Genomic DNA, 19,179 nt, shown 5'->3' with positions numbered 1-19,179 from the left:
ACCGGTGTCTCTGTTCAGCTCAAGGTGACCCTCTCGGTATGGTTTTTAGGAAGGTGTGCTTTTGCTCTTCATGCTGAAGGCATGTAGGATATTTAAAATATTATTTTTCTTTCTTGGGCATGATGTGCAGATCCATGGCCCGAGCTGGGACCATCACCAGGGGAAAACGTGGTTGGTCTTAACTACAGCATACCTTTGATTTCTCTTGCTTAACGCCCACATACCTAAACATACATCCACCCGAAACTTCCTTGGTTAATAATGGAGATACCTCCTCTCGTATTGCCATGAGGGGAGCAGACTGACAGCACACGTGAGTGAACAAAGTAAGCACACAGGGCTTCTCCTTGCTTGCTCAGTGCTGTGATGTGCCAGTGTCGGCTGGGACCATCCCAATTCAGCATTTCCAGCCCTGACAGTTATGTTTTAGTGCCGCTGCCCTGCTCATCCCCTGCTCCTTATGAGCCCCCCCCCCGACCACCTTTTCTCCCCCCCCCGGCCCCTGCACTCGGGGTTCTTGGGCACGGAGCCGCCTTCACGCCTGGGCTGGCAAATTTTTAGGGCAGTTTCCCGAAGCGGCGATAATCCCCCTGCGAGGGGGGGGCGGCTGCCTGCAGCCTCCCCGATCCCTGTTGCTATGGCAGAAGATGTGTGTTGCCAGGGAGATACCCTTCTCTCGCTGTCGCCATGGCAACCGTCTCCCTGCCTTCCCCCCCCACTCTGTTGCCACGGAGACAGCCGCCCGCTCCCCATCTCCCCTTGTTGCCATGGCGATGGGGAGGACGAGCCTCAGTGGGGGCTGCGGTTGCCACGGCAACGCGCCCCTTTCTTGTTGCTATGGCAACAGCCCCTTCCTCACCCTCTTGCCCCGTTGCTATGGCAACAACATCCTTCCCCCCCCCAAATAAACGGGTACCAGCGGGTAGGACCCCACTCGTGGACGTGCCCGGGTGTGAGGGGCCGGGGGGGCCGATAAAGGGGCCGGGGGGACCCGGGGGGTCCCGGGCTGAGGGACACGGGGCACAGGCCCCGGCCGCGACCTCCCCGCCGCGGGTCCCGGCCCCGTCCCGCCCCCGTCCCGCCCGCCCGGCCCCCTGGCAGCCGCCGGGCCGGGCCATGGCGGCGGCCGCGCTGTGCCTCGGCCGGGCCCGTCCGCCGCGGCCGCTCGTGGTGATCCTCGGCGCTACCGGCACCGGCAAGTCGGCGCTGGCGCTGCAGCTGGGGCTGCGCCTCGGCGGCGAGATCGTCAGCGCCGACTCCATGCAGGTACGGCCGGGCACGGCCTGCGGGGAGGCCTGGCCGCCGGCAGACAGCGCCGCCGCGCCCGGGGAGGCCGGAGCTGGGCCTGAGGAGGCCGCGGCCGGGCCTGCGGGCAGGGGAGGGCCGCGGCCGGGGCCCTGCGCCTGGCGGAGGGTACCGGGGGGGCAGCAAGGCCTGGTCGGGGCCCGGAGAGCCCCGGCCCCGCGGGGTGCGGGCTGTGCTCCCCCGGGACCCCTGGCCGGGTGTTCGTGGGGAGCAGCCCCCTCCTGCCGTGCCGTTTGTGTGCTTGTCAGCTCTGAACGAGGTGGCACACGCACCACTGCAGAGCTGGGTTTGTTCAACACCCCCCGCCCCGGTAAATGAACCCTTTGGGAGGAAACCCAAGTGAGGGGCTTTAATTTTGACCCGCAAAAGGTGGGTTTGAGGAGCGGTTTAAGAGAAGGCAGCAGCTGGAGTTAACCGGTTGTAAGTGGTACCAGGATCAGTCCTGCGGGTGCTGAGCTTGGGCTGTGGCAACCATGCGGGACATGGTGCGAGTCCTGACTGAGAACCACGGTCCAGGCTGGTCCCTGCGCTGGGCTTCATGTCCCGGCTGGTGCCGTCCGTCCCTCCAGAGGCTGTTGTATGGGTGTAGCAGCAGTGAGGCTGCGATGTGGCAGCTGAAGGCGAGCGCTCCCCTCCTCGCTCCGCAGCAAAGGGACACCAAAGAAATACGGGAAAGGATATTGACAATTTTATTTGCTGCTTGGGAGTCTCTGTGGTTTTGTCTCCTTCTACGCTCCATTCCTAGGCAGTGTGGAAGATAGCAGTTGGTGATGATCTTAAGGTCCTTTCCAACACTGTTCTATGGTTCTACGTTGGGTTCAGGAGGAGCTGAGCCTCCTGGTTTTGGTCCTAGTTGCATTCAGTTACAGGAGCTTTGTCGTCAGATGGAGATTTCAGCCACCACAGGGGGCTTGTTATTGTTTAGCAAAATGTTTCCTTCGTGATCACCACTTTCACCGCTCTGGTTCTGTAGCACCTGAGCTTCCAGCCTTCAATGGTTAGCGTATTTGTTGTGCTTTTTTAAGAGGTGGTTTCTGCCAACAGCACCCTTCCTGCTGCTCAGGGATGGACTTGTGCTGTCCTGCAGCCACCTCCTGCTTTCCTGCGCCAGGCGGCTGATGCTGGTCACTGTTCATGTCCTGGAGAGCTAAAACCTCCCTCTCCTGAATCTGGAGCAAGCAATTGGAAGCGTTCATTTTATGGAATGTTTTCCTTACGCTCTTGGGCAAAGAGTGTTTGAGGTCTGAGCTGAATTGACAAAGTCCTGCAAGGGCAAAACATTCCTGTAGATGCAGAAGCTTTGTCTGAAGCTGCCTGGCCCAGCCATGCCAGTGCTTCGAGCTCCCTAACGAAGGACCTCTGTGTCCATCTGGCTCTCCTCGAGCACAGGGTGCGACTGCCTCTGAGCTGGTTTTCTCTGCAGACCTTTTCTGGGCTGGGGTGGCTTTTAGGTGGCTGCTCTTACGTTTCCAAGGCAAGTTATTCTGCTCTAGTGCCTGCAGCAGCAATGTCTCTGAGCAGATCTTGCCTGGTGTGATTTTACTAGTGCTGCCCTTCCTGATCCAGACAAACCCAGAGCTTTTGTTCAGTTATTCATGCCTGTTTGTGTGCTGGTAATGCTGAGGCTCTTGGACCTTGCAGTGGCCACCAGCAGGCTTTAGTATGGGGAAATGTGGCTGTTGACTTGAGCAGTGCCGCAAACAGGAGGCTCCTGATGCCTCCCGAGATCTGCAGATGTGGCTGGAGCCCACTGGCACGCTGCAAGTTCTCATTTCATGCTGGTGGATGGTTTGAGGCATGTATTTTGTGCTCTGGTTATTTCAGGTCCCACTATGGGAATGCAGGGGCTGGGAGGACACTGGCTGCAGGCGCCCAATGGCATCTGGGCTTGAGTGCCTCTTGTTCTCCTTTCCTTTTAATCCCATTCTAGCGTGACTGTGGAGCGGGAGCCGAGCAGCTCTGTTGCGTTTATCCCGCAGCACAGCGTGCTCTCAGCGTGGCCTCAGGCCGCCTGAAGGCGCAGCCTGCAGCAGCCCGTGTCCCACTAACCCCCGTGCCCTGCTCGGGCGGCTGCAGCCAACTCTTTGCTTTCTTGCTGGCTTTGTTCCCATGGGATATTGTCTCCCTGCTGCAGATCCCTCTGCCACGCAGCGCTGGCTCCACTGTCCTTGCGGAAGAGGCGATGGGTTTTAAAACTCCCATTGCTCATTCCCAACTGGCAGCTGCCAGTGACCGTGTCCATTCATCGCAGCGGCCTGTGCGGGCTCTGACAAATGCTGGCAGTGTCCTGGGCAGCTGCTGGAGCTGGAGCCAGGCTCGGGAAGGGGCCGGGAGCCCCAAACCCACCTGTTCCCACACAGGCACCCCTCTATCTCCAGAGGGTTTCGTCATGGCTGTGGGTCGCTGTGGTCACATTACAGATTTAGCTGCTGCCTGTGTGCAGCTCAGGAGCTCTGCTTAATCTGATGGCCTCTTAATCTCTTTTTTCTTTGTCCTTTCTGGTGCTGTTTGTCATCCCAGAGAGTTTCCTTTAGGAGTAAGTCGTTCCTGGGAAAGCCAGATGGGGTGAAGCCAGTCCTGTTTCTTCCTTCTTCCTGATCCCAGCTTGCTGGAGGGCACCATCCGCTCCGGATCCCACAGTCCCTTCTGGATGCAGTCCTTCTCTGGAGGCTGTTGTAGCACACTGGGTACATTTGCCATTTAGTGTGTCAAAGTCAGGACATCTTAAGAGCCTTTGCTGACATCCTTCTCATGGCAGGGATCAGAGTGGGGAGTGAGTTGTGCTCTCCTTGCATCCTAGCTTGGTGTGGGTCCTCCATGCCCCTCTCCAGCTGGGAGATCCCTTGGTTGCTGTGGAATATTCCCACTCTCCCAGCTGTAGGTGGCTTGGCTGTGTCTGGGGTCCCTGTGCTGCACAACCTTCTGTACTGTGCCTTTGCCCCTCTCGTGCAGATGGTGGCAAAGGGATGGAGTTTGGGGCTGTGCATGAAACCGGCGGCTGAGTGCGGGTTTGGGAGAGCCCTTCCCAGGCTGCAGGCTGAGGATCATTGTTATGTCCCCTGCCTCAGTTTCCCCACTCTTTAGAAGGGGAGATGGCCCTGACCTGCCAGCAAAGAGCTGCGAGCTGTGGGGCTGACCTGCACAGGGGCTTCAGCGCAGGCTGGGAGGATGCTGCCAAGGCCGAGCATCTTTAGTCCCCGGCTTGTGCTCGGTGTGTCGGAGGCCTGCTGCTCCATGCTGCTGCTAATCTGTTTTGGGGGCCTTAGAAAGCAACAAAGGCTTATCTGAGCCGCTTGCTGAAAATAGCAATGAGTGTCAGGAGGACGTCTGGGTGCGACGGCCAGCTGGTGGAAACCTTCGCCGGGGCTTTGCTGGGTGTATGTAAAAGGCTGCCTTTGTTTCCTCCCAGCCCACACACTGACACCACATTCCTCCCCTTGTTGCTAGATATTCGGGGAGGCTCTCAGTGTTTAATCTCCAGGAGAACCTTGGGGGACCGGAGCCTGAATGGTAAATCCTGTTTGTGCCCGCGCACGGCACTGGGAGCTCCCGGCTGCCTCCGAGCTCCCCCCTTACCCCCCCATCATCCCTCGGTATTAACTGTGATCTCAGGCAGACGAGTGGGAGTCGGAGGAGCTGCGGGGCTGGGCTGGCCCTTGCCGGGGGAGAGGAGGCACTGAGCCAACGCTCCCTGGATTCAAAGGCTTTCGGTGCCGACTGGAGACCTGCCTTGAATAGCGCTGCTCAGCCCGGGGCTGGGTAATGGAAGGGGATCAATAGGCTGCAGCCAGCCACGGGGCATGTTGGCACAGAGCTGCCTCTCGGGCCTCTCCTCCCGTCTGCTCCCCATCCCCTGGAGCCAGCTGGGTTTCTGCAGGGCGAAAAGGAAGAGCATTTGCTTGCCCTCCTGCTCCCCTCTCGCTTCCTGCCCCCAGGCAGCCTTTCCCTGCCGAGGGACCGGAGCAGGAGCTGGCCCTCGCCCTCCAAGCGGCAAGTTCCAAGAGCTTGGCAGGATGGGGAATGTCTGCGGGGCTGCAGCCGGTTCAGCCGCCCCGGCAGCTCCAGGCTTCCCTGGTCCACTAACCTCGGATCGTCCCTTGCTGCCGCTCCGTGCCCGCGGGTCACCTCCGTGTCACCTTGGCCTCCTGTCTGAGGAGGGCAGGCGGTGGGTGGAGGCTGCGCTGCCTTGGCAGCTTCTCAGAGGGGATTAAGGGGAAATGTGCTGCTGGAAGTCTGGCCCTCTGGCTGGGCTGGTTTCTGGGTGATGGAGGAGGAAGCGTACAGCCATTTCCAGGTCTTTCACCCATGAGCCCGGTTTATCCCAAGCTGGGAGACTGCTCCAAGCGGCACAAAGCAGAGCCTGAGCCACTGTGTCACACAGCGCAGAGCCAGGCTGGACAGAAAGGCTTTATGTGCCCACTGCGACCATGTGCCTGCTGCCAGCGCCCTTGGGGTGCAAGTCCCCACTCTGATCCCTGCTTGTCTGCAGCACCCACTGACCAGCAGTGCTGGGCACAGGGGCACCCTGTGCTGAAGGGGATTGTGTTTGCATGCCACAGTGAGCAGGGCGAGGAGCCTTCCTCCCTTCTCCTGGGTGAAACATGCTCTCATCTGAAAGGGCTCTGCTCCCAGGAGCCAGCTGAGCCGCAGGAATGGGATACCAGGCTGAGGCAGCTCCGGTACTTGCAGGGTCTGTGGGCTGGGCTTTGGCTGCTGCTTTATGCAGCCTGGAGGGTGCATTTGGGCTGTGGCTCAGGTGCGTGCTGCTGGGATCGCAGGTTGCTTTGGCTCTTCCCCAAGAATGCTCCCAAAGGGTTGATTTGGGTGGCTTTTCTTTCTGCTCTGCTCTTAGCTGTCTAGCTGAGGGTGAGCACCTCTCAGCAGTGCTCTCCCAGGTTCTGTATCCAAAACTTGGGATTGAAGATGCACCTTGAAGCAGTGAGATGCTGCTGGTTGTCTCTCAGGCATGAGCTTAGACCCTTTGCATGTTCAGGAGGCTCCATGAAGTTGCACGTTGCATCCAGAGAGATCTTTGTGCATTACAGGAAGCAGTGATCCTTGTCCTCAAACAAGACTGAGTGCTGTGCTGGAGATGAGTGTTTGGAGAGAGGCAGACCTGAGCTTTTAGCTGCAAGAGCAGTAGATGAGGAGACGGCGTCCTGGAGGCAGCCAACCTCATCGTTGTGGAGCTCTGTGCTTCGGAGCTGGGCTTGGCTGGTTACACTGACCGGGCTCTGATCGCTTCATCAATCCCAAACTGCAGGGTTCCACCAGGCCAGGAGAGCGGTCACGAGCGGTGGGACTCATGGTTCCTCACCTGTGGGCAGGAACAAACACCAGGGAAAGGCAGTTTGTCCCTGGCATTGGCAAGATCCTGCTGCCTCATCAGAGCAGGGCATGTGCCCTGCCCGTACTGCCTGTTTCTGCAGAGACCAGCGAGGGGCTCAGGGGGTGGTTGGGGCACGCAGCAGCCATGGGGGGAAGGAGCAGTGGTCAGTGGGGGTCTCATGGGACATAGAGGTGAATGATGAGTTCTTCTCTTCCGCAGGTGTACGAGGGCTTGGACATCATCACGAACAAGGTTTCTCCCCAGGAGCAGCGTCTGTGCAGGCACCACATGATCAGCTTTGTGGATCCCCTTGTCTCTAACTACACGGTGGTAGATTTCAGAGACAAAGCTGTGCCTCTGATATCCTTTCACGCTGCAGCCTGCCTGGCTGAGCAGATATGGACCTCCCCCCTCCACAGCCAGGCCTGCAAGAGGGATCGGGGTTTGCATCAGACTCTCTACATTGCAAATAACTTCGGTTTTCAGGGGATACTGCTGGTGAGGGGAACTTGGAGCTGCTTTTACCCAGCTAATGCTCAGGGCAGCCCATCCTCAGGGCTGGTTGGGGAAGATCTGCTGAGCTGGGTATTGCTTTCCCTGGCAGTCCCTGGGTGTCCCTGAGTTTTGGTGGTAGCTGACACAGGTAGCAGAGGATAGTGAGAGATGAGGGACACCTATAACCCTGTCCTGCAGCCTTACCAGCTCCATGGGGCTGGGAGAATGGGGTTTGGGCAGCAGGCTGCTGCTCCCCACAGCCCGTCCTCCCTGCTGTGCATCTCTGCTTACGCTCCCTGACTATAGCACATTGAAGATATCTTTGCCCGAGACAAGATCCCGATTGTTGTGGGAGGAACCAACTACTACATTGAGTCCCTGCTTTGGAAGGTCCTCATCAACACCAAGGTACAGCTGGGGGGCTGCGTATCCCACTGCGAAAAGGTGAGCCCATGTTCAGAGCAGCCTTCTGCAACTGGGCATGGGGTTCCCCCTGCTAGAGTGAGGCAAGGAGAACCAAAAGCCCCTCATTCACCCCGTGGGTCTGGGGGATGTTCTTGCTTGCTCTGGCCTTGCATGCACATGAATGTCTCCATTGAGGGGAGCCTTGTGGCCCGCAGGAGAGGGCCAGCACAGCCCCGGGGCCGGTCAGCGACAGGAAGGTGGAGCTGGAGCAGCTGGATGGTGGTGAGCTCTATCGCCGCCTGAGCAGGGTGGACCCCGAGATGGCAGCCAAGCTGCACCCCCATGATAAGCGCAAAGTAGCCAGGTGAGCTTGCTGTGAGCTTGAGGTGAGCTTGGTGTGCTTGCTGTGAGCTTGGTGTGCCCTGCACCCCTTCCCGAGGGAATCATGTGCCTGGGAACACAGCAAGATGGGCTCTCCCATCCCAGGAGGGTGCTCCCAGGCGCTTAGCAAGGTGCTTGGGGACCCTGGAGCACTGGTGTTGGGGAGCCCTCTGGGATCTGAGACCTTTGGCCATGCAGCACCCCAGCCTTTGGGATGCAGGATGGTGCATTGCTCCTGGCTTGTGTGCACCAGGGCTGCTCCCGCTGCGGTGCCCCAGCAGCAGGGTTTATCTGAAGCTATTTAAAGAGCAAGCTGCTGTACTGGCTGAGTAACATAGCTGAGCTCTGTGGGAACAGCACGGCAGCAAGACCAGGCTTGCTGCTTTGGCGGGCCCATCCCAGCTGAGCCCTGGCCTGGGGGGAGCAGAACACCACCCACCCCATTCGCACGGTGCAGGGGCACTGAGGGTTGGGCACCCCGAGCAGCTTCCTCCACCTCCCTGCCTGGGCTGGGCTGAGCATCGGCAGCGCTGGCCCCTTCCCTGCAGCCCTGCCTGGCTGGAAAGGGCAGGGCTGGAGCCAGAAGCCCGTCCCCTGCAGGACTTGTCCCGGTGCCAGGCAGGAGTGGGTGGCTGTGCTCTGGGCTCCTTGGGTGCCATCGCTGTGCTCTGCACTGAATTGTACCCCCAGGACCTGGGTGTGCTCAGGATGCTGGGCACGGGAGGGGGCAGAAACCTGCCCTCCCCCCCCACATGAGAGGGATGCATCTCAGTGAGTGTCTGCGGTTCCCTTTGCTGGAGCCCCCAGGGCTGCTGGGGAGATGGAAAAGCTCATCCTCACCCAGCCTCTGAGCTCTGTCTGTCTCTGCTTACAGGAGCCTCCAAGTGTTTGAAGAGACGGGGATCCCCCATAGTGAAATCTTGCACCAGCAGCAGGAGGAGGAAGGTGGAGGGCCCTTAGGTGGGCCCCTGAAATACCCACATTCCTGCATCTTGTGGCTCCATGCAGACCAGGCAGGTGAGAGTGGGCTCCTGGCTGAGTAAGGTGGTGCAGATGAGGGCTGACTCCCTGCTCCTGCCCCAGCTTCCTCCCTGGAGAAGGCAGCAATTCCTTTGGCATCATTGGGTGTGACAAAGGACTTGCTGCCCTTGCCTGCTGGGTTCTGCCTTCCTCAGTGGGATGGGGAGGGTGGCAGTGCTGAGGTGTGTCCTGGCACGTTGTCCATCTGTGGGCCTCCTGAGGGCATGTCCTGCTCTCCTCCTCCCAGCTCTGGACCAGCGGCTGGAGAAGCGGGTGGATGACATGCTGGCTGCGGGGCTGCTGGAGGAGCTGCGCGACTTCCACCGCCGCTACAACCAACAGAAGGTGGCTGAGAACCGGTGGGTGAGGAGGCAGCTCCCTTCCTGCTCCCGCTCCCCCCTGCCAGGGCCATGCAGGGCCCCAAACAACTCTGCCTGCAGCACCTCTGGTGTATTGCTGCTCCCAGCCCTCTCCTGGCCGCGTCTGCTCTGGGTTCCTCTGCAGAGGCACCATCGTGGAGAGGTGTGGACCAGGCAGATCCTCCAGCACTTCCTGGCCTGCCTGCCAGAACCCTTAGAGCAGAGTTGGTCAAACAGCAGAGTCCCTGGGGGTCTTAGTGTGGAGAATTAATTTTGCCTGGGCCATACCTGCCATTTTCCCTCAGTAAAAATGACTGGGTGCTGCCTAAGCATTCACACAGGGAAGCTGACATGGGGTGGCACTGAAGGCACTGGTCTGTGTTCCTGTGTGCCTGGTTTGGCTTGTCCCCTGAGCACATGGGCTTGTGTCACCTGGGGAGGTTCCTGCAGGGTGGGATGCAGAGACCTCACCTCTTCAGGGGAGGGTTGAGGTTTCCCACTGTTCTGCAGGAGATGGCCTTGACCCCTGCCTCTTGTCTTCTTCTCCAGGCAGGATTACCAGCACGGCATCTTCCAGTCCATTGGCTTCAAGGAGTTCCATGAGTACCTCATCAGTGAAGGGAAGTGCTCACCTGAGACCAGCGCCCTGCTGCTGCAAAAAGGTGGGAGGAGCACCCTATGTGCCCTACATCCCACAGCCCCATGCAGCTCCGGGTGACACTGCCTGATGGGCTGAGCCAAGTTCACACCTTAGCGCAGGTCTTGTTGGGGTTGAGCTGCACCTTTCTCTCTGCACTTTCCATTTCTGCCAGCCCAGGGGTACAGGGACTCCTTTTTCAGTGCTTGGAGCATTGCTGAGCACAGCCAGAGCAATTCCTCCCTCCTTTTCCCCCAGTCTCCCTGCAAGTTGTACTGGGCACAGCATGTCTTGGGACCTGGAGCTGGTCCACCAGTGACCTGGGTGATGAGATCCCAGCTGGGGTGTGAATGCTGTGGAGAACAGGGCTAGAAAGAAGGAATGAAGCAGAACTCAGCATCTGTTTCAGCAGCATTATGGTGGGAAGGAACCTGGGGATCTAGCAGATCACAGCATGAGTCAATAGTGATGCACTCTTCAATGGCATGTTCCGTTCTGGAGTGTCAGGACTGTTGTTAGAGGACAGAGCTGCTCTGCTCCTCAGCAGAGCAGAGGTCCCAGGCAGGGTTGATCTGTGTCGAGGAGGGTTCAGTGCAAAGTGGAGATGGGAGTCTGAGGAAACCACGGAAATAATAGAAGGCTTGAAAACAAGTCTGGTGCAGAAGGGGCTTGTTGTGCCTGCTCAGGAGACAATTACAGAGGGATACAATAAGTCTGGTACTGAATATTGGAAGGTTGTACAGTGGTCAACCATCCTGTGGGCCAACAGTGGGGAGGACGAGGAGTCCTGAGCTCCATTTGTGCAGGTGGATACTCGGGTATTGTGAGAGCAGTGCGGCCCTTGGACAGGTTGTTCTACCTGCTAAAGCTTCAGGGCAGAGTTTTTGGGCCCTTTCCACCCCATGTTCATTCAGGGATATTTGGGACACATCCAGCCCTTCCACACTGCCACTGTCTCTGTGCTGACTGCCAGGCTTGGCCTCTTCTCACTGCTGGCTCGGAGACCTCCTGACTGACAGTACAAACACTTCTCTTAAGTGAGCGTGGTACCATCCAGCACAAACCTTTGTCTTGTGTGATTTCCCCCACTGGAGCTGACAGCCTCTTTCACTCTGCTCTGAGCTCAGTTTACAGCCTTGCACTCACCTGTGTTTTAATCCCTCTGTTTCAAAGGGATCCAGGCCCTGAAGCAGGTGACCAAGAGATATGCCCGGAGGCAAAACAAATGGGTCCGAAACCGCTTCCTGAAACGTGAGTCCTCTGTTCCTACCCTGCCTCACCATCCCTGTTCTTCATCTCTCATCTTTCCCCAGCACATCCCCTGCTCCCAGCTCAGGAGAGGACAGGAGATGCTCCACTGCTTTGGGGCTTGGGCAGGGGGTCCCCAGCATGGTCCCTCTCCTCATGGTGCCACACATGGTGCCCAGTTGATGCTGCCCTCCAGATTAGGAGCATGAGCCTGTTGGCTGCTCTGAGCACGGGCTGTGCTGGCTGCAGTGGCCAGGAGCCAGCAGGACTTCCCCATCGCAGCCCCAGCCTTGGAGCAGGGCCAGCAGCAGCAGCTGGGAGCCGGGCACTTGTTGAAAGGTGCTCGGTAGGGGCTAAACAACAATAAAATAAAGAAAAAAAAACCCAGGCAGGGAGAAACTTGGATCAAAAGCTGGGTTTTGAATGAGGTGCAAGAGCTGTCCTGGAGCCATGTGCTCGGTGGCTGTGGCTCACCTTTCTGGTGGCAGGTGTGCTTCAGACCAGCTTTGTGGGGAGGTTGGTTGTGGTTACAGCACTGAGAAGCAGCAGCTGCTGGAGCCTGGCAGCCTGCGATGGCTTTGTCCGAGCGGGTGCTCTGATTGCTGCTGTCTGCTGGGCTGCAGCGAGTGCCCCGTGCCCTCACACCGCGCTGGGGGAGGCCAAAGGGGTGGCTTTGAAACTTGGGCCTTGTCTGGGGCATTAGTAAAGCATCTCCCACTGTGGTCTGCAGCTGGGAGCTGGGAGCATTTGCCCCTGCAGCCACACAAGCCAGTACAGCTCTGAGTGAGGAACTGCACCCACAGATTCCTCATCCAGGCCCCATGCCTGCATCTCCTTGTAAGCTTTGTGTGATGGCTTTGTGTCCGGATCTAGCTTTTTGATCTCCTGTGGCCTCCCGTGTACCATGGCAGTGATGAAGTGTTTGTTGCTGTGCTGGGCTGTTGGCGTGCTCAGATTTCACAATGCTGTCCCAACCAGACAACCATGGAGATGCTTGCTTGAGTTCTTAGGTGCTCATGCTCCTTGTGAGGGTGGTACCTCCTCCCCGGCTGAGGTCTTTGATAATTTGGGCTCTGGAAAGGCTGATGCTGTTTGCTGAATGCTAAAAGACAACTAGATAGGAAAAAGCAGGACACCCTGCTCATAGTGTAGCCCCATGGGCACTGTGACATGATGCTGGGGGTGTTCTGGTGTGCTGACTTGCCTTTCTGTGTCTCTCTAGGTCCCGGGCCCAATGTGCCCGCAGTGTATGGCTTGGAGGTGTCTGATCTCCTGCGGTGGGAAGAGAATGTGCTGAAACCTGCTCTGGAGATTGTGGAGAGCTTCATCCAGGTACTTGGTAACTGGAGTTAACATGGGACCCATGACCAAGAAGCCAACTTCTTGGTGGTCTCCAGGGACATTAACTTGGCACTTAGTCTCTCTGCTGTCTGCTTACAAGCCCAGCCTTGGGCTTTCCTCACAGTGGCAGAGGGTTGTTGTCTAAGCTGAAAATTTCTCCTAATGGCCACTACTCCCCTTGTCTCGCATGGTGCAACTGCAGCGTCTGTCCTGCTAACCTTAGTGTCTGCGTCTGGCAGGTTCACATCCCAAAGTGAACACAGCCAGTCAGATTTCACAGCAGAACCCAAATGGAGACATTATTTAATCTACAGGGCCGGGAGCCCCCAGCAGAGCCTGTGAAGATGGAGCACAATGTAAAGGAGAACAAGCGGAGTCACCGCGTGTGTGAGCTCTGTGACAGACTCATCATCGGGGACAGGGAGTGGGCAGGTAGGACCTGATGGGGGGGGGACACAGGGCCTGGGAGGGGGCACAGCGAGTGCAGTTACACAGAGGGATGCAGCGAGGCAGTTCTCTGAAGCAGAGCAGCTTCCTTGGCTGCCTGCTTGGCCGGATGACCCTCAGCTCCTCATTTTGGGCTTTCAGGGATTGTTTACAGCCCGGGATGAAAGGAGCCATTTGCAAGCCCAGGGGGGTGCAGGAGCTGTGCCACAGCAGCCATCTGTCGGGCTTCCCCCCTTCCCTGCACCCAGTCACTGCCCCATCATCACGCCAGGCGTGAGGATCTATAGGTACCATCGAGCCTCAGAGCTGTTTGTTTAGTGAGGGCTGCTGGCCCTTTTCAGCACTTTCAGGTACTGTGTCAAAAAGCAGAGAAGAGATTTGTTTCTTCTAAAATTTTGTGTAAAATGGAACTTTTGAAATGGTTTTTAATAGCTCAGGTTTGCTCCAGTGTCTCCTGTTTGTGTGGTTTAGTCTTTAAAAAAAGAGTATTGTGAGCTGCAATGGTAATAGAAAAGGATTTTCTATTTTCAATAGACTGACTTGAAACGAGCTCAGCTGGAATCAGATTAACTCTGTGAATTTATCTGTGCTGTGAGGCTCATGCTGAGAACCAGGAACAAAAAGTAGTGGAGGAACTGGCTGCAGGAACAGAACTGGTAAATCTCCATGTGTTGCCCAAACACAGTGTATGCAAACACAATGCAGAGATAAGTTCTGCAGGTCATTGGTCGTCGGATTTGAACGAGTCACTTATTCCTATTGATCCAGGGAACTGCTGAAAGCAAAGATGGAAGTAGGCTCAGAATAGGAAGCTCATTGTAATGAGATCAGTTTGTAAGTGCAATTGTTATTTTAGCCAGTCTCAGCTCCGAGGTGCTTTGAAGGAGCTCTGCCTCCTCCAGAACTAGAGGACTCTGAAAGCTATCAGGGTCCAGCAGGTTTTGTGGCTGAGTGGGAACTCCACAAAAGCCCCCCAAACACCATAGCTGTGACTGCATGTCCTCCAGGGATGTCATCCCAAATTCTCATAGATGATGACAGTACCTTCCTCAACCAAGAACCAGCTGTTGTTCTCTGCATCCAGCTGAATTTGGCTCACATCCCCAGATGGTGGGAGAGAAATGGTCCCAAACTGGGTGTTACTTTTAAGTGCAAAATGTAAAAGCTGAAAGGGAAGTGAAAACAGTAGTGGGGGCAGAGCTGATCTGCAATCTGCTCTGTTTTCTGTAGGCAAGTTACAGATAGTTCTGGGAACTGCTTCCCAGTGCCCCACTGGGTCTGGGAGATGTAAAAGTTCTAATTTTACAATTTGTGTGGATTTCAAAGAGCACACCTCCCAGGCAGCAGCAGCAGCAGGCAGCACCTCCTCCAGCCCCTGGGAGCTTTGGTGCTGCTTGTGACAAGTTTTAAGAGGTGAGACTTGATTTCAGGCTGAGGTGACCCTACAGCAGTTGTGATAAAGGAGCAGCTCTGCATGTAACTTCATCCCTTGGCAGAAAAGGATGTCTGGAAAACACCTGAGGGCCTTGATTCAGTGAGCCCATCATTTCATGAAGGCCCTGCTTGGAAAGATTGCTGCATTAACTGCTGCTCTGATCTCTTGGAAATAGCAAAACCACCCTGCCAAGATGGTTCACGGGTCTGGTTAGACAAAGCACCTTCTACTTAGGTAACACCACTGATACAGGAGGTTTTACTGCCCTTAACTCTGTGATTTCAAACAAGTGCATCTCCTGCTGCTGTGCTGTCAGGACAAGTTGCATCCCAGGGATTACGCCTCTGTTCCCTCTGCCTCCTGCTAAGTGCTCTCATGGCTGGGGGCCTTGCCCTGGAGTTATGCAAAAGCCTAATTATGCTCTGGGCTCCATCCTTAGCTGCTCTGCAGATGTACAGGAGATCCCAGTGCTGTGGTGCAGGCATCTAGGCCTATAAATGATCCTGGCAGGGCTCCATGGGGTGGTGGAGAGTTGCAGAACCTTGCCTGCATCCTTCAGTGTGCCGCCTCTGTGGTAACACTTTCCTTTCTCCCGTCCTCCCAGTGTTGTCACGGTTGGGAACAGATTTGCTGGGAGAGTCGAGTGAGTCCTGACAATCTGGAGTCTTCTGCATATACAAAACCGGGATTTGTGGCTCTCCCACCCTTCCTGTGATGAGGAGGAGGCTTGGGAGGGTTGTCCCCCTCTGAGCCTCAATAGTTTCCTGAGAAATGGCCATGGCAGGGCTTGGGAATTCACTTCTCTGCAGGAATGAATTGTGCAGGAGGATGGGAAAGGAGGGTGCCCCACGCTGCACAGGGAGATGGGGTTGGGTGTTCCCCAGAACTAAAGACTCTGTTTGCCTCTCCCTCCAGCTCACACACGATCCAAATCCCACCTGCACCATCTGAAGAGGAGAAGGAAGCTGGAGGCCACCGGCCGTGCTGCAGAGGCTGAGGGGGACAGTGCGGGTGCAGCGACGTCGGATGAGGACAGCAGCCAGCCTTCGCCATAGGGCTCCAACCTGCCTCTGGAGGGGAGGAAGCGACTTGGTCCTTGGTGGCCTTGGACTGAGCGAGCTGAGTCATTTTTTGGGGCTGAGGCAGGTGTGTAAGTGATGGCCAAAGGCTGCATCGGATCCTCTTCATGTGGCGTCATCGTGCCGTGTTCCCATGCTTCCCCAGCCCTGCCTGGAAAGGGCTGGGCCCTGGGGCAAGGCTGCTAGGAGCATCCTCCCGTGCCAGGTGTTAATTCCTGCCAGAGACGCAGCATTATCCTTGGAATGGTAGAGCTGACATGTGAATGTGTCCTGCTTGGAGACAGAAACACCCTGCCCTCCTCCAGCTTGGCCAGGAGCGCAGCTCCAGAGCTGGGCGAGCTCTTGCTGCCTTTATTGTGGAGAGAAATATTTTCTTCTTTTATATGGAAATAAAGTTGCAAACTGATTGTGGGTTCCTCTCCCCATTAACAAGCGCAGTTTTCTTGCTCTCTGTTTCCACCTGGCCCAGGTTCCCTGCTCTGGGCATGGGGCAGGATGGTCAGGCCTGGTTCCTTCTTCCAGCCACCTTTCCTGCAGCTTCCGAGGGAGCTGAGCAGATGTTCCCGGCTTGGTGGAGGCCGTCTGATCCCGATGCACGGAGCAGGTGCAGAGGGAGCTGGCACCTGTTAAACAGGAACTTGGAAGTGATCTCATCCAGTTTGCAGCAGATGAGTCTGTCCTAGTTAGAGCTGAATTCCCGGGGGTTTACGCTGTGGTTTGGCAATGGGAACCAGCCCTCCATTTGAATCCAAGTTGCTGAGCAGCAAATTCCTTGTGCCATGTTCTCCGGGCGGTTGGTCTCTGCACCATCATTCCCGCCAGGTGGAACAGGGAAGGCCTTGACGGGGTGTTTGGGACTCTCCTGGCAAATGCAGTTAAGACGGTTGGTTCCTCCTGGGAGGGTTTTGGGGTGGTAGAACACACAGTTTTCCTTCAGCTGCTTGTAATACACCACGTGGCAAGAGCCGTCTCGCAGGGCTGTGTGGGTGCAGGCTCTGGAGGTGCTGCTCTGGTGGGATCCCATTAACCCTCCAGTCTGTGCTCCTCAGCGCTGAGTTATTTCTGTAACTCTGTGTGGGGCAGCTGCTTTGGGCTGTTTGATTGGGGTGTGGGGTGGCTTGGGAGCTTGGGCTAAAGGGAGGATGCAGGGAAGAGCTGGGAATTCGTGTTGGCTTTTCTCTGCCAGCATTGGGGCAGAGCTGGGCGTCAGCCTTTTGAAATGCCAGGCACCACGTTTGCGTTGCTGGGTCTGTGCAGCAGCAGCTGAACCTCTTCTCCAGCCCAGACTTGTTTGCCATCCACAGTGACTCAGCGTACGTGGATGTGGGCTCAGCCCAGCGCTGGAGCACACGGCCAGGGGGTTCTGCTGGCTTGGATGGACAAGGTGAGGCCGGGTGTAAAGCCCCATTCCCTGCCCGTGTGCTGAGTGTGGATGTGTTCAGTCATGTCCCCAGGCCAGGCTGGGATCCTCGGGGCAGCTCTGTGAATGAGGGGTGGGATTATCTGCTGTCTCCTGGGTGCAGTCAGATGACCACACTGTTAGAAACAGATTTAATATCCCTAATCGGTTTAATATGAACTTTGTTATCCCCACAGATAAATGTTATTCCTCTACCGCAGTAGCTGCTACTCTGCCTGTTGTGTTCCAGAGCCACTCACACAGGCTGTGCTGCAGCCAGCATGGACAGGGTGTTCCAGGCCTTTCCCCTGCTCCCTGCCACCGCTCCAGTGCCTTGGTCTGGGGGCAGCAGCTCCTGGGTGTCCCAGCAGGATGAGACTCTGTCATTCTTGCTTGTTCATGCTGTGGCTGGTCCGGGAAATGGAAGGTGGACGCGTGCCCCGATGCTGCCAGCAGCAAGAAGCAGGTGAGTTTGCTTTCTGAGAGACGGTGGCCTCTGATCAAATCGCTCTCCAGACCCAGCCAGGAGTCACTGAGAAGTTGTTGTGGTCTCTGGTTTCAGGCTGCTGGCAGTGCCGGGAGCTTTAGGGATGGGGAATGGCACTTCCCTCCATCTGCCCTCGCTAATCCCCAGACAAACGCAGCTCTTCCATCTGTGCAGCCGGAGCCACCGAGCCCATCACACCAGCCACTTAATCTAAATGGCTTTGGCCAAAGATAAGGTCATTAATTCCACTGGGATTAGAAAACAGCAGAGGCCTGGGAGGGCTTGGCTCTCCATCAGTTAAAGTCCTCGGTGCCCTGGCCCAGCTGAGCACTGCAGCTGAAGAGCTTGGGCTGGAGGACCCCTGTGACAGGACATTGTCCCCATGGAGTCCCCATGGACTGGCACCAGGGCAGCCAGTGCAGCCCAATTCCTTGTGTCCGGCAGCCAGGGATACACGGGCAGCATCCCACCATCCACCTCCCCATTGCCTCCTGCCTTCAGCCTTCACCAGCCCCTTCCATGGCTCCACATCACACACTGGAGATGGGGTTGGCTCTCACTTGTGGCCACCAGCCCTGGAGCAAAAAGCAGCCAAAGCCCTTTTGCTAGTCTCAGATCCAGTGTCTGGCTGTGATGTTCAAGGACTTGTGCTTGCTTCTGTTTCCTCCACCTTTTGGTTCCCTTTTCTTGCCATGTTTTGGCTGTGAAATGCTCCGATCTGCTCATCCTGCAGGGAATTTCACCCCCTCGCTGGGGTGGGATGTGCCGCAGCTCCCGCAGGCACATGGCAGATCCAGCCACTGAACCCAGCCATGTCCTGGCCCCCTCGTCAGTTCCCAGGTGGGATCATTGTGCTGCAGAGCCCCTGGTGATGGGCTCAGTGGGAGCGAGCCCTCGGGGTCTGCTTGGGGTCACCAGGGCTGTCTGCTGGGCAAAGGTAACTCGTGGGGAAACTGAGGCACGGCTGGTGCGTGGAGCTGCTCTGCCTGCTGCCAGGGCTGGGAGCGGGGCAGGGCGCTTTGCACCCCATGGGCCATCACTCGGTGCCTCGGCAGCATTCCAGGCGGGCTGCACGGAAGGTGTGTTGCAAGAGCCTGGAAATAAAAGGAGCCGTTGGCCGAGGCGGTGCCGCGCGGGAGTTCGGCGGCTTTGGCGGCAAAGATCCTGGCACCGGGCCTGGAAAACACCGGTATCCAGAGGGATGGGGGCTGCCAGGTCTCCCCCCACCTCCTTGGCCACTCCTTGTGCTGCTCGTTGTCCCCTGCGGCTGCCATGGCCGGGGGTGCTGGTGCAGGTTTGGGGACATGGGGCTAAGCCGGGTTGCGGTGAGCACGATGGTGTCCTCATGTTGGCACCGTGAGCGATGCAGGGGGGGTGTCCAGTGCTCAGGGGGACCCTGCCCCTGCAGCCATTGCACAGGTGGGGAAACTGAGGCACGGGCACCTTGCATGAGGGCTGTGGGGTCCGGGTGTCACACGCGGGGTGCTCATGGACCCCGGCAGTGCAGGGGGCTGTGGGGCAGTGGTGCAGGCAGCTTCCCGGTGGGAAAGACCACAGGAAGCAGAGCACGGACGAGTGGCGGGACACCAACCCCACTAACCCCAGTAACGCTGGGCTGAGTGTCCCATGGGTGTCCCCATGGGGTGACACAGCCCCGCCAAGCGCTGGCACTGGGCGCTGTGCTGCGGGTGGGGGGGCTGAGGCTGGGCGAGTCCCCCCACTATGGAGCTGGCACAAGGTGGGGGGGGGGGACACGGGGCTGCTTTGTTACGGTGTCACAGGGCCATCTGCCGGCAAAGGCACGGGGCAGCC

General features: G+C 57.4%; 1 protein-coding gene across 3 annotated transcripts; it reads left to right on the top strand.

The window, feature by feature from the left end:
* Positions 1–893: 893 nt before the first annotated feature.
* On the top strand, positions 894–15,910 carry TRIT1 (tRNA isopentenyltransferase 1). 3 transcript variants are annotated; one of them, XR_003994218.2, is made up of 12 exons: positions 1,079–1,266; positions 6,854–6,994; positions 7,439–7,573; positions 7,750–7,898; positions 8,790–8,932; positions 9,183–9,294; positions 9,844–9,956; positions 11,105–11,182; positions 12,402–12,511; positions 12,835–12,952; positions 13,109–13,317; positions 15,318–15,910. XR_003994218.2 is itself a non-coding variant. In XM_030505016.2 (11 exons), the coding sequence occupies exons 1-11, from the start codon at positions 1,117–1,119 to the stop codon at positions 15,455–15,457; spliced, it is 1,353 nt and encodes a 450-aa protein (XP_030360876.1). In that variant the 5' UTR covers positions 894–1,116; the 3' UTR covers positions 15,458–15,910. The 3 variants fall into 3 exon arrangements, 2 of the variants coding, with proteins under 2 accessions (XP_030360876.1, XP_030360875.1); XM_030505016.2 differs by lacking the exon at positions 13,109–13,317 and having other exon boundaries at positions 894–1,266; positions 7,439–7,537; XM_030505015.2 differs by lacking the exon at positions 13,109–13,317 and having other exon boundaries at positions 6,854–6,993; positions 7,438–7,573.
* Positions 15,911–19,179: the final 3,269 nt, after the last annotated feature.

Source organism: Strigops habroptila, chromosome 12 (assembly GCF_004027225.2).
Source record: "Strigops habroptila isolate Jane chromosome 12, bStrHab1.2.pri, whole genome shotgun sequence".
Taxonomy (NCBI): domain Eukaryota; kingdom Metazoa; phylum Chordata; class Aves; order Psittaciformes; family Psittacidae; genus Strigops; species Strigops habroptila.
This window is presented reverse-complemented; position numbering and strand designations above follow the sequence as displayed.

Coding starts and splice junctions, on each gene's coding strand:
- TRIT1 (XM_030505015.2), top strand. CDS start 1,117: ATGGCGGCGGCCGCGCTGTGCCTCGGCCGGGCCCGTCCGCCGCGGCCG. Junction 6,994..7,437: donor AGAGACAAAGCTGTGCCTCT/GATATCCTTTCA, acceptor CTGACTATAGCA/CATTGAAGATATCTTTGCCC. Junction 7,574..7,749: donor GCGTATCCCACTGCGAAAAG/GTGAGCCCATGT, acceptor TGTGGCCCGCAG/GAGAGGGCCAGCACAGCCCC.